General features: G+C 47.0%; 2 protein-coding genes across 2 annotated transcripts; one reads left to right on the forward strand and one right to left on the reverse strand.

The window, feature by feature from the left end:
- Window positions 1-307: 307 nt before the first annotated feature.
- LOC123763399 (uncharacterized protein DKFZp434B061-like) lies at window positions 308-1,948 on the reverse strand. The gene has a single exon (XM_069303184.1). The coding sequence runs from the start codon at window positions 1,946-1,948 to the stop codon at window positions 308-310; it is 1,641 nt and encodes a 546-aa protein (XP_069159285.1).
- Window positions 1,949-10,351: 8,403 nt separating this feature from the next.
- On the forward strand, window positions 10,352-13,231 carry LOC138351376 (putative golgin subfamily A member 6-like protein 3). The gene is made up of 3 exons (XM_069303185.1): window positions 10,352-10,427; window positions 11,691-12,554; window positions 13,218-13,231. The coding sequence occupies exons 1-3, from the start codon at window positions 10,352-10,354 to the stop codon at window positions 13,229-13,231; spliced, it is 954 nt and encodes a 317-aa protein (XP_069159286.1).
- Window positions 13,232-14,903: the final 1,672 nt, after the last annotated feature.

Genomic DNA, 14,903 nt, shown 5'->3' on the forward strand with positions numbered 1-14,903 from the left:
CTCATTACATCCTTCAGTAACATTACAGATGATAATGTTGTTAAAAATATACTTGAATTAAATATTATATATATTTTTATATTTTAAATATAAAAAATATTTTTAGCAATGTATATTGATTGATCGCATCGATATGTGCATTGATATTTACACATGATAATACATATATATTCATGCCACACATGCCATATGTGTGACACGTATTAATCAATATATTGATATATTTATCAGTGCACACATAATAAGCAGTAACTGATAATGTACTATTAAACCGTTACTATGAGAGGGATTGGTGATTAATACGTAATCAAAGAAACGGGGTGCCCCGCCTGGCAGTCCTCTGTGATGAAGAACCCACCAATAACCTCCACTTGGTCGGAATCTGGAGGCTGGTCGGAGGGACGGGCTGGTCGAGCGGACGAGCTGGTTGGGCGGACGAGCTGGTCAAGCGGACGAGCTGGTCGGGCGGACGAGCTGGTCGGGCGGACGAGCTGGTCGGGCGGAAGGGCTTAGTCCATCCCTCATTCGACGAGCTGGTCGTCGACTTAAGGGATCGTGTGCGCAATATGCGCGAGGTACAATTACCGCGCCGGGCAATAATTCCAAGCATTTCGCGGTGATGCTCTTCGGGAGAGACATTGGGGACGTTCTTCGGGAGAGACATTGAGGGACACTCTTCGGGAGAGACATTGGGGGACGCTCTTCGGGAGAGACATTGGGGGACTCTCTTCGGGAGAGACATTGGGGGACGCTCTTCGGGAGAGACATTGGGGGACTCTCTTCGGGAGAGACATTGGGGGACGCTCTTCGGGAGAGACATTGGGGACGTTCTTCGGGAGAGACATTGGGGACTCTCTTCGGGAGAGACATTGGGGGACGCTCTTCGGGAGAGACATTGGGGGACGCTCTTCGGGAGAGACATTGGGGGACGCTCTTCGGGAGAGACATTGGGGGACTCTCTTCGGGAGAGACATTGGGGGACGCTCTTCGGGAGAGACATTGGGGGACTCTCTTCGGGAGAGACATTGGGGACGCTCTTCGGGAGAGACATTGGGGACGTTCTTCGGGAGAGACATTGGGGACTCTCTTCGGGAGAGACATTGGGGGACGCTCTTCGGGAGAGACATTGGGGGACGCTCTTCGGGAGAGACATTGGGGGACTCTCTTCGGGAGAGACATTGGGGGACGCTCTTCGGGAGAGAAATTGGGGGACGGTCTTCGGGAGAGACATTGGGGGACGGTCTTCGGGAGAGACATTGGGGACGCTCTTCGGGAGAGACATTGGGGGACTCTCTTCGGGAGAGACATTGGGGGACGCTCTTCGGGAGAGACATTGGGGACTCTCTTCGGGAGAGACATTGGGGGACTCTCTTCGGGAGAGACATTGGGGGACGCTCTTCGGGAGAGACATTGGGGACGCTCTTCGGGAGAGACATTGGGGACGTTCTTCGGGAGAGACATTGGGGACTCTCTTCGGGAGAGACATTGGGGGACGCTCTTCGGGAGAGACATTGGGGGACGCTCTTCGGGAGAGACATTGGGGACTCTCTTCGGGAGAGACATTGGGGACTCTCTTCGGGAGAGACATTGGGGGACGCTCTTCGGGAGAGACATTGGGGGACGCTCTTCGGGAGAGACATTGGGGGACGCTCTTCGGGAGAGACATTGGGGGACGCTCTTCGGGAGAGACATTGGGGACGCTCTTCGGGAGAGACATTGGGGACGCTCTTCGGGAGAGACATTGGGGACGTTCTTCGGGAGAGACATTGGGGACTCTCTTCGGGAGAGACATTGGGGGACGCTCTTCGGGAGAGACATTGGGGGACGCTCTTCGGGAGAGACATTGGGGGACGGTCTTCGGGAGAGACATTGGGGGACGGTCTTCGGGAGAGACATTGGGGGACTCTCTTCGGGAGAGACATTGGGGGACGCTCTTCGGGAGAGACATTGGGGACTCTCTTCGGGAGAGACATTGGGGACTCTCTTCGGGAGAGACATTGGGGGACGGTCTTCGGGAGAGACATTGGGGGACGCTCTTCGGGAGAGACAGGGGGGGACGCTCTTCGGGAGAGACATTGGGGGACGGTCTTCGGGAGAGACATATTGGTGCAGAAGGATCACATGAAGACCCGAGCGGTGACTCTCGCCACCGCGGATGTCATACGCAGGGGGCGCGTGCTGGTATAGTACCTGGAGCTTACCTGTAGAGGGTCTCGCGAGTTGTTCTACTCCCCGAGCCCCGGCCTGAGGCCAGCCTTACACCTAGTAATATGGGGGGGGGGGGATTGAACCCTGATTTGGTGTCAACTGGAGGCCTCGGGAACCCTCGAGGATTTCCGAAACAGAAAACTCGACAATAAAAATTCGAGTTTTCCGTTGATGTTTCCCATCGTCTTAAAGCGCCTCAGTTTGTACGCATCGTTATCAACGTTCAAATTGAGGTGCTTTAGCACATCTTATGCATCAGAATTTGTACGCATTATGGGACTAACAAGCATTGCTAGGTAGCACAGTCTAGATTCATTACGTTTATGGGTACTAAGAAAACACTACAAATTAAACGCTTCTCAACCCGTTAGAATAGGCCCGGTCTCTCGGCTATATAGTCGTAATGACTTGGTACTTTCTCCTGATAGTTCCCCCTTCTCGGTTGACTACTCCGTACAAAAAGCAACTGTTTTGTCTAACTGGAAACGTACGAACCCAATCAACCCCCTTAACGTATCTCAGCCGCTGCCTAGTAAAGGTTAATATTACGTTGCTTTTAGTTGTATTAATAAATTGTTAACGGAATGGTCGATTAAGAACTGCGACGCATTAAGTGGGAGGACAGGGCGGTACAGAGAGAGGACGGGTCCCAAGACTGTCCCATCATCCCATCCCATCCCAATATTATTCACCTAGTTAGCTTTTTTGACACACTGTACTCCACTTCATATAGTCTAGGGTAGCTGCACTAATGCAGATGTACCTCATATCTTAATAAAAAAAAAATTATCACTATCACCACACCAGCATCACCATCCCAACATCTCTTTCCCTTTAACTTGTCATTTTCGTCATTGTGATAACACTAGTGATAACCTTTATCCGATAACACTTGCCTGTTTTTCATTTAATAAATATTGAATTAACGTACGCGCAAGTGTGTGTGTGTGTGTGTGTGTGTGTGTGTGTGTGTGTGTGTGTGTGTGTGTGTGTGTGTGTGTGTACTCACCTATTTGTACTCGCCTATTTGTGCTTGCGGGGTTGAGCTTTGGCTCTTTGGTCCCGCCTGTGTGTGTGTGTGTGTGTGTGTGTGTGTGTGTGTGTGTGTGTGTGTGTGTGTGTGTGTGTGTGTGTGTGTGTGTGTGTGTGTAAACCAAGACAAAGAATTCGTCTACATTGCGCATGGGAAAACTCAAGACGGGTGCGTCTGGCCCTCATCTTAGACGTGCGAGAGGCCCCTTATAGACCAGTGCGTCGAATCCGTCTGCGTCATACGGAACGGAACGATGCGTCGAGTCCGTCTCTCTTGCGTTTCCCGACAAATAATAATAAAATAATACTCGGGGTCTATGATTAACAACGCAATCATATCATTCGCAAAAATTCGCCAACTCTATGTTCAACTTTTTGCATCGAGCATATTTCGTGGACTGTCATCATTATAGTGTCAGATTTTTTATACCGTGTCGTCATCAGGCTTTGAAGAGGCTAGTTTTTGTTTCTGGAGGAGGGGGGGGGGGTTAAGGTGGGGTAAATGGGGCGGAGGGAAAGCTCTGGATTACCTATTTCTTATTTTTTTTTCTCCCGCTTCGGTAGACCGCAGAGGCTGAAGGTATTCAAACCATCCGTTGCCATACATGATTTCTGTTTTTATTTAGCTCTTCAGTTTTATGTATTTTCTCTTTCTCTGTCTTTCTCTTGTGTGTCTCTTCTCTCTTGTATCTCCCTTCTCTCCATTCTTTCTCTTATCTCTCTCTTTTCTCTCTCTTTTCTCTATTCTCTCTTGTTTCTGTCTAAGATATTTATCAGTATAAGAAAGAAAATGAGTGATTTATTCGACTTTTTGTGTGCGCGCGCGCTACTGCTCATGGAAATATAACTTACCTAAATGTACTTTCAGAGTCGAGTGCTATTTCCCAAGCCCTGCCCCACCAGGCTGCCTGTTTAATGTAGTGACTTCCAACTCTCCTGTCTCTTGTCGTCTACTTTTGAAGCAGTTTGTGTCTACTCTCTGCCTAGTTTATTCCAGACGCTCATTAATCACGCTAAATGAGTTCTTTGTAGCATTCCCCTGTAGCAGAACAATGGGCAGAGTTTCTTTCACCCTATGCCCCTGTTACCTAGCAGTAAAATAGGTACCTGGGTGTTAGTCAGCTGTCACGGGCTGCTTCCTTGGGGGTGGAGGCCTGGTCGAGGACCAGGCCGCGGGGACACTAAAAAAAAGTCCCGAAATCATCTCAAAATAACCTTCCCTGCGACTCATCTCCGTCTCAGGTTTCCATCCATGTTCCCTTGCGCTTCTGTACTGCATGTGTCAGTTGTGTTGACCGCATTAATGCCCTCGAGTATCTGATATGTTGGGATCATGTTTTCTCGATTCCGGATCTTTCCAGCTGTGGTGATGATCAGCTCCCTCAGCCTCTCCTGATTTGTCGATCCTCGCATTTCTGTTTCGAGCCTCGTTGCGTGCCTATGGATTCCTTCCATAGAGAGGTATTCCACAATTCATTTTGGTACAATTCTAGCTAGGATTGAAACCTCATACAAGGTGCACCAGATGCTTTCTGGCAGCCCAGGAAGACACGATATACCCATCCTTTTTTTTGTTATTTTATTGCTGTTGTATTCTCATAAAACTTACCAACCGCTTGGGCTGAACGGTAGAGCGACAGTCCTCGCTTCATGCAGGTCGGCGTTCAATCCCCGAACGTCCACAAATTGTTCGGTACCATTCCTTCTACCCCCCCCCCCTGTCCTGTCCCAAATCCTTATCCTGATCCCTTCCAAGTGCTGTATAGTCGTAATGGCTTTGCGCTTTCCCCCTGATTATTCCCTTCAGTAAACAAGACCGACTTGCTTTGAATCCTTATTGTTGTCGTTTGCCCAAAAGGTTTGTTTGCATCCTTAGAATAATTAACTAACGTGATAAGAGCTGCCTTGTGGATGGCCCAGGTGGTATTCTGAGGTCTCCTTTTGTTCTCATGTTCTCCATATATCTATGACTTGGGGAGCCGGCGGCTGAGCGAACAGAACACTGAACGCGTGATCCTGTGGTCCCGGGTTCGATCCCGGGCGCTGGCGAGAAACAATGGGCAGAGTTTCTTTCACCGTGATGCCCCTGTTACCTAGCAGTAAATAGGTACCTGGGAGTTAGTCAGTTGTCACGGGCTGCTTCCTGGGGAATGGAGGCCTGGTCGAGGACCGGGCCGCGGGACACTAAAGCCACGGAATCATCTCAAGATAACCTCAAGATGACTTGGTTTGGGGTGGATATTTACCTTAATTTACCTGTGGCCGACTAGTACTAGTGGTCTCCCATTAGCCCATTATGTGCCTCTGTAACCCTTTCCACTACCGCCCACAAGATGGGTATGGGGTGCATAATAAATGAACTAAACTAAAAACTCTCTCATTTGCCTCTTGATGATCTTTTCCAGTTGAATTTTACAATTAAACAGTTTTTTGGGGGGGGCATTTACGGCTTCGACGTGTAGGCGGTTCCATGGGTTTATATAACTGTTGGTGAAACAGCGTCTCTTGTTCTCAAGTCTTGCACTGTGGGTTGTTGAGCTTGAAACTGTTGCTCCTTGTTCGTGTTACATCTGACCTTTTTGCAGAAATTGTCAGGAAATTATCAAAAGAAGGTAATAGGTTCCTGAACCTATTGGTCTCTATCATTTGTTCATTTGAAACTGTGGAGTCTGACTCCACCACATCACTTCCTAGTGCATTCCATTTATTAACAATGACAAAAAATTATTTCTAAGGTCTCTGTGACTCATTTGGGTACTCAGTTTCCATTTGTGGGAGTACCACCCGTGTTAAAATTAAATAATGCCTTTACCCTATCAGTTCCCCAGCGAATTTTGTGTGTGGTAATCATGTCTCTCCTAACATCTATCTTCCAGCGATATGAGGTTCAATTCACGCAGCTTTTCCTCGTAACTCATACCTCATAGTTCTGGTTCTTCCCTGGTAGCATACCTTTGAGCCTTCTCTAACTTCGTCTTGACTAGGTATGGACACCATGCATGGCCCGCATACTCCAAGATTGGTCTGACATATGTGGTTATGTTGGACATTGTCTTCTGTGTTGGCAACACAGAAGACAATGTCCAACATAACAGGCCAATTACACTGGATTAATCTTTGTGTTTAGATAGGAGATGCCTCGTATGGGCCAATAAGCCTTCTGCAGCCCCTATGTTTATCCCTCATGTATCCCCCCATGTTTTCACCTTCATTGTATTATCACCTGACCTAATGCGGGTATAAAATCAACTAGTATTGTAAGATCTGTTCACTTGAGAATGAACCATGGAGGTTCGAAACGTCGTGCAAATTATACAAATAAGTGTAATACACTCTATAGTAAATCACTTCTTTTCTTCACCTTAAAAGTACGAAAATGAGTTTTGGATAACTCCTATTTCAATTAAGCCCTGATGCTAAGAAAATAGTTAGAGGGATAGAAGCCCTAAACCAGAAAATAATAAATACAGAATATGCGGTCATATTCAATGAAACATGTTTGAAAGAAAACCTGCTGCCAGTATACACCAATATATATATATATATATATATATATATATATATATATATATATATATATATATATATATATATATATATATATATATATATATATATAAAACACTCATGATATAATTTGACAAAAGACAAAATTTTATTTTGATTATGAAAAATATCAATAAATATCGTAGAGAGAAATATAATAGAAATAATACAAATAACAAAAATGTGTCTTATTTCTCGATGGTTGAACGAACGTCTCAATAACGTTAATTGAACGTCAATAACGTTGATTGAACGTCAAGAACGTTGATTCACATTACTGGTGCATATGTTTTGTCTACTGGGAGAGGGGGGGGGGGGGGGGGGTGGGAGAGTGTAACAATATGTTTAAATTTCCCAAAATGTTCCTAAGGTGTTTTGACTCTTCAGAGTTCATCTGACTGATTTTCATTAGGCCGTAGGAGAATAGTAGGCAGTGAGTGGGGAAATATAAGGGGGTGTGAGGTGTGAGTGTGTAGGGGGTGGACCAGAACAGAACTATCAGGGGAGAAAGCACCAAGCCATTACGACTATATACCACTGGGAAGGGATCAGGATAAGGATTTCGGATGGGAAGGGGGGAAAGAAATGGTGCCCAACCACTTGGACGGTCGGGAATTGAACGCCGACCTGCATGAAGCGAGACCGTCGCTCTACCGTCGAACCCAAGTGGTTGGACAGGGGGTGGACCAGTGAGGTAGGGGCGTTTTTTTGTCACTGCTAAAGAAACACTCATAATAATTTTTACTCCTTGCACAAACAGGCTGTTTGTGCAAGCACGTCAACAGTATCGGGCTTTGGAGATGTCAACATGCTATAATATCTATATCTATAATATATAATATCTAGAGAAATTTAATCTCCTGTCAAATCAAATCGGCTGAAATATTAATTTTGAACGCTGCTTGACAATGTCCTTGACGTTACTACAATGTGCAGTGCACATTGCAAGTCCCAGTGCATTATTGCACTATCTTGTAGAATTTAAGTGGCAAGGATTAGTCCAATTACGGCTTGGGTTCTTCTCGCCCAGTTTCTGGCATGCCGGCACCGCTCCTGTGCCAGGTACGTCCACTACGGGCTCACCATAGCCCGTGCTACTTGCCCCGCTCCTGTGCCAGGTAGGTCCACTACGGGCTCACCATAGCCCGTGCTACTTGCCCCGCTCCTGTGCCAGGTAAGTCCACTACGGGCTCACCATAGCCCGTGCTACTTGCCCCGCTCCTGTGCCAGGTAAGTCCACTACGGGCTCACCATCGCCCGTGCTACTTGGAACTTGTTCCGAGTAGCTGAATCTATAACAACAACTCTGACATGCCTCATGGCTGTATGATCGATAGGTGACTGTTTAAATCTATTAAATACAACCATTACGTCAAGGTCAGAGGTCAGACGTTTGGGATACGCTTCGTGAAATCTTGAAGAGTTTCCGTCACAGGCGGGTCGGGATCGGCCCCCTTCCCCTATTCACCCCCTCTAAGTGGGGGAAGGGTGGAGGGGTGGGGGGGTGGGGAAGGTAGTTGGATCTAGTTGTTTGGGGTTAACGAGAGAGGTGTGTGGGGTGGGGGGGGGGGATAGGAAAAGAGGTGTGTGGGAAGCGAGAGGAACCCGCACACCCTTCCCCCCCACACACCTCCACACCCCACCCACACACCCCACACCCCATCACCCCCCACACACACCCTACACCCTCCACACCCCTCTCACACCCCCCACACCCCTCACACCCCCCCCCACACCCACCCTCTTACACCCCCCATTGCTAGTGACGGAAGTGGGCGTCCCGCCGCCCCCATGTAAACCATCAAGCAATCATCGTCATCTTGACAACTGACGCTAAAATTAGACTGTGATTAAGACCGTCTTTAGCTACAGCCAGTTTTTGACCTAACTGTCAGTTACCCCAGTTACAAAATACAGAAGTGGGGGGGGGGGGAGGGGGGGCCCTTGTTGCCAGTTTTCCCTGGCAACATGAGGTGTTGCCATCCCCCCTCCCCCCCCCCGTGATCCCATTGAAGGAGAGGCGGGTGTGGGTACCCTCAGACTCGTGTGGGTATCCTCAGTACCCTTAGACTCATGTGGGTATCCTCAGTACCCTTAGACTCGTATGGGTATCCTCAGTACCCTTAGACTCGTGTGGGTATCCTCAGTACCCTTAGACTCGTGTGGGTATCCTCAGTACCCTTAGACTCATGTGGGTATCCTCAGTACCCTTAGACTCATGTGGGTATCCTCAGTACCCTTAGACTCGTGTGGGTATCCTCAGTACCCTTAGACTCGTGTGGGTATCCTCAGTACCCTCAGACTCGTGTGGGTATCCTCAGTACCCTTAGACTCATGTGGGTATCCTCAGTACCCTTAGACTCGTGTGGGTATCCTCAGTACCCTTAGACTCGTGTGGGTATCCTCAGTACCCTTAGACTCGTGTGGGTATCCTCAGTACCCTTAGACTCGTGTGGGTATCCTCAGTACCCTTAGACTCGTGTGGGTATCCTCAGTACCCTTAGACTCGTGTGGGTATCCTCAGATTCGTGTTTCAAGCACAAGAAACAATCGTCAAACAAAATTAAGTGAAACTTCAATCGTCCAAGACGTCTTGAGTCAAGATGACACGTGACTCATCACGTGAGAACACTCATCACGTAGTTAACAGCAACTCTTCACTTCCGGGAGGGGGGGGGGCAAAACCCTGCACGGGGTAGCGTTTAAATAACGGATGATCAGCATCATCAACGGTGATTCATCGTTACATCAACGCCACCAACGGTGATTCATTGTTGCATCAATGCCACCAACGGTGATTCATTGTTGCATCAACGCCACCAACGGTGATTCATTGTTGCATCAACGCCACCGACGGTGATTCATTGTTGCATCAACGCCACCAACGGTGATTCATCGTTACATCAACGCCGCCAACGGTGATTCATCGTTACATCAACGCCGCCAACGGTGATTCATCGTTACATCAACGCCACCAACGGTGATTCATCGTTACATCAACGCCACCAACGGTGATTCATCGTTACATCAACGCCACCGACGGTGATTCATCGTTACATCAACGCCACCGACGGTGATTCATCGTTACATCAACGCCACCAACGGTGATTCATCGTTACATCAACGCCGCCAACGGTGATTCATCGTTACATCAACGCCACCGACGGTGATTCATCGTTACATTAGCATGGTGTGTGGAGCTGGGCCCAGTGGTGGTGGAGGGAAGGGCAGACCGTACACATATGAACGTTGAGCTTGTACATATAGATGATTGCTGGCGATGTACAGTTAACACAGAGAGAGAGAACTGGAGAGGATGTAGGGTGTTGCAAGTATACCTTAACAAACCTCAGGAGTGGGCAGATAAGTGGCTGCTGGAATTCAATCCAAATAAGTGTAAAGTAATGAAAAGGGCTAGGAGGCTAGGCTGTATTTAACTACATCTTAAGGGAAGGCATGTACAAGAAACAATAAGGGACAGAGACCTGGGAGTAGACATCATCCCAACGCTGATACCAGGAGCTCATGTGAACAGGATAACATCAGCAGCATATGAGAAGTTAACATGAGAACATCATTGAAGAATCTAAACAAGGAGGCTTTCAAGTCCATACTCATTGCCTATGTAGACCATTGCTTGAGTACGCAGCTCCAGCATGGAACCCACACTTACTGTGGCTATTCATGCCCGTGCCACCTCTTGGGTGGCTTAATCTTCATCAATCCATCAATCGGAGCTCACATCTTGTGCAGCATTAACAGTAACTTGAGACAGTTCGGAGGTTTACAACTAGATTAGTACCGGAATTGAGAAGCCTGAGCTATGAGGATAAGTTGAGAACTCAGCCTCATAACCATAGAGGATTAAGGTAAGAAATGGGATATAATAAATGGGTACAAGGTCTGGAGGGGAATAGATAAAATGGATAGCGGAAGAGTATTTAAATGAAAAAGAAGTAGGACAAAGCGACATCGGTAGAAGCTTGGAGAGACAATTGAGTTGAAGAGGTGTATGGGAGCTCTCGTTCCTTGTACGGGTAGGCAAATGGAATGGACTGAAGGAAGAGGTTGTTAAAGTCAATTCTATACACAACTTTAAAAAGAAATATGATGAAAACTTTAATATTTGAGAGAGGTAATCGGCACACCAGGTATGAACGGCTAGAAGGCTGGGTATGGAGAGCTAGATCTCACCCTCCGTAGTCACTGATAGGTAAGGACCACCACTGAACTGGGTAAGGGAATACCTGAAGCACAGAAAGCAAAGAGGACGTTTCAAGTGGAGTCCCACAAGGCTCTGTCCTGAGACCACTCCTCTTCCTGATCTATGTGATCGACCTACCTGTGTATATGGTAATGTTTGCAGATGACGCAAATCTGTTGAGGAATGTAAAAAAACAGAGGAGGACTGCAGGAAGTTACAGGAGAACTTTGACAAACTCTAGGAGAGGTCAAATAAATGGTTGCTATAGAATTCAATCTCATCGATTGTAAGGTAATGAAGTTGGGAAAGGGAGAGAGGAGACCAGAAGGCAGCTACACCGTAAAGGGAAGGCAACTACAGGAATAAAACAGATTTGCAAGACTGAACAAATAAGACTGAACAATTAAAATAACTGAACGCAGAGTGTGACCGGATACTCAGTCCCCATCCGAAAGTGGACAACATAAGACTCCGTGTCCACGTAGTCCGTCAACCCAAAAATTCTATCCGGCTTTCAGTATGTGGGAGAGCGACACGGGACTCGTTTCTTTGGCTCTGTCTTCCATCACATTGGAATTTAGAATTAAATAATGTCTATGTGGGTTGCAGGGGGCAGAGTTTGAGCTTTATTACGGTGGTATTTGCATTCAAATTGTGTGGTAATACTGAGGTTACAACGCAGTTGAGTTGATTTTGATAGTTCTGAATAGGCTCTCGCGTCTGTTCAATAAATATTCTACGCTGGTGGATGAAGAGCTGCTGTTGGTGGATGAAGAGGTGCTATTGGTGGATGAAGAGGTGCTATTGGTGGATGAAGAGGTGCTATTGGTGGATGAAGAGGTGCTGTTGGTGGATGAAGAGGTCCCGCTGGTGGATGAAGAGGTCCTGCTGGTGGATGAAGAGGTCCTGCTGGTGGATGAAGAGGTCCTGCTGGTGGATGAAGAGGTGCTGCTGGTGGATGAAAAGGTCCCGCTGGTGGATGAAGAGGTCCCGCTGGTGGATGAAGAGGTCCCGCTGGTGGATGAAGAGGTCCCGCTGGTGGATGAAGAGGTCCCGCTGGTGGATGAAGAGGTGCTGCTGGTGGATGAAGAGGTCCCGCTGGTGGATGAAGAGGTCCCGCTGGTGGATGAAGAGGTCCCGCTGGTGGATGAAGAGGTGCCGCTGGTGGATGAAGAGGTGCCGCTGGTGGATGAAGAGGTGCCGCTGGTGGATGAAGAGGTGCCGCTGGTGGATGAAGAGGTGCCGCTGGTGGATGAAGAGGTGCCGCTGGTGGATGAAGAGGTGCCGCTGGTGGATGAAGAGGTGCCGCTGGTGGATGAAGAGGTGCCGCTGGTGGATGAAAATATGCTGCTGGTGGATGAAGAGGTCCCGCTGGTGGATGAAGAGGTCCCGCTGGTGGATGAAGAGGTCCTGCTGGTGGATGAAGAGGTGCTGCTGGTGGATGAAGAGGTCCCACTGGTGGATGAAAAGATGCTGCTGACGAAGAAACAAAATCATGAACAATGGCTACAATTATACATAAGTGAAATAAGTCAACGAACGCAAATGCAATACAAACCTGGAGGTAAACAATAATTTTCAGAGTTCTGAAAACAATTTCTCCAGAATGCCAAAGAGACCCCCAACGTCTGAGGGCCTCCATCAGGAGGAAGAATAGGCATAGGAGTGCCAGTTAGACATCTTTAAGAGGGTGTTGTTAAGAGGCAGGAGAGGGAGGTGGAGGAGGGGGAAGGAAAGGGGAGGGGGGGGGGGGAAGGCATACTGTAAGAGGAGGGGGAAGGGATACTTTGCCCACTATATCATTGTAGGCTCATGTGGTTTCACCCAGGGGGAATGGCTGTTGTAATCATAGTGTATAGTCCATAGGCCTACTCTCGCACGAGCCGCAGACCAGATGGGTCTCTCCTTAGGCGGGTGATGAGAATTGGGGGGGGGGGAGCTTGTATTAAATAGGGGGGTTTATGGATGCTTTTTTCTGGTGTGTGTGTGTGTGTGTGTGTGTGTGTGTGTGTGTGTGTGTGTGTGTGTGTGTGTGTGTGTGTGTGTGTGTACTCACCTAGTTGTGTTTGCAGGGGTTGAGCTCTGGCTCTTTGGAAAAAAAAGTGTGTGTGTGTGTGTGTGTGTGTGTGTGTGTGTGTGTGTGTGTGTGTGTGTGTGTGTGTGTGTGTGTGTGTGTGGTCTTGTGTTTGCTTATAAATTATATGACGAGAATTATATTAATTTTTAGGCAAAGCTCACTAAGCAATCTTGCTGTAACCTAATTATGCTTATTATTGCATAACTCGGTCTAAAAACAGGCAAATAAGGCCTAATCGAGTTAAAAATCGATAATCAATGTATTATGCAAATTTTTGTGAAAGGCAGACTAACTTATAAAAGACAGTAACAAAAAAATGCTTCACTTGTTACTTTTACAAGTTACAAATGCTTCACTTTTTGTCTGAGTCTGGTTCCAACAGTACGATTCTTGCTATTAGTAACATATATTAATTGTTTTGTCTACAGTCTTGTAGACATGGTGAATATAGCCGCAAGAGTTTAATCAGTGAGTTTTGCACGAATTAAAGGTATTTTAATTCTTCCTTACTTCAGATGAAAGTTGAAAACTTATCTCTGTAAAATTTTATTTCACATTTTTATTTGGCCCGACGCGAGCTATCTTGAGGTTATCTTGAGATGATTTCGGGGCTTTAGTGTTCCCTCGGCCCGGTCCTCGACCAGGCCTCCACCCCCAGGAAGCAGCCCGTGACAGCTAACTCCCAGGTACCTATTTTACTGCTAGGTAACAGGGGGATAGGGTGAAAGAAACTCTGCCCATTGTTTCTCGCCGGCGCCCGGGATCGAACCCAGGACCACAGGATCACAAGTCCAGCGTGCTGTCCGCTCGGCCGACCGGCTCCCTACAGCTGGTGAAGAACACGTTTTGATGGTCTGTTCAAAAATGAACGGAGGCGGTGAACACAGTCGCTGGCTGTACATTATGTTCAACAAGTAGAATGTGAGGAAACATGAATGTTGCTAGTTGTTTTAGATTTAGCTACTCGGAACAAAATGTCCATGTAGCACGGGCTATGGCGAGCCCGTAAAGGAAACATGAAGGGGAAACATAGTTTATATTGGCTAGGGTTGTAGAGTGTACTCTCTAGCCTCCTAAAATGAAAGTACTGATAAGAACTGTCAGGTCTAGAGTACAGATATGTCGTGATGGACCACCAGTACTGATAAGAACTGTCAGGTCTAGAGTACAGACATGTCGTGATGGACCACCAGTAAAGATAAGAACTGTCAGGTCTAGAGTACAGATATGTCGTGATGGACCACCAGTACTGATAAGAACTGTCAGGTCTAGAGTACAGATATGTCGTGATGGACCACCAGTACTGATAAGAACTGTCAGGTCTAGAGTACAGATATGTCGTGATGGACCACCAGTAAAGATAAGAACTGTCAGGTCTAGAGTACAGATATGTCGTGATGGACCACCAGTAAAGATAAGAACTGTCAGGTCTAGAGTACAGACATGTCGTGATGGACCACCAATAAAGCAGACTTTTGAAGTATTAAATTTGGATAAAGCGGGAAAGATTGTATATTTATGTTGCTAATAAAGCCTAAGCTAGCCACCCTAGGCCTGCTACACGCTATATGGCTATATCAGAGCCTAATATAGTACACACGTGCTATACTAGGCGTAGGAATATTTAACGTTAGTTTTAGCTTTATTTTTTCCAAACTATAACAAAAATAAACTACACAAATTTGTTTATTTGGGCTCAATTACTACATATTGATATCATCGATAACATAGTTAAAAAAATACTTTCAAAACAGACGGATGGGTTGATATAGAGAGAGGGGGGGGGGAGGGAAGGGAACTATCATGGGGAAAGCGCCAAGCCATTACGACTGTATA

Source organism: Procambarus clarkii, chromosome 49, assembly GCF_040958095.1.
Source record: "Procambarus clarkii isolate CNS0578487 chromosome 49, FALCON_Pclarkii_2.0, whole genome shotgun sequence".
Classification (NCBI taxonomy): domain Eukaryota; kingdom Metazoa; phylum Arthropoda; class Malacostraca; order Decapoda; family Cambaridae; genus Procambarus; species Procambarus clarkii.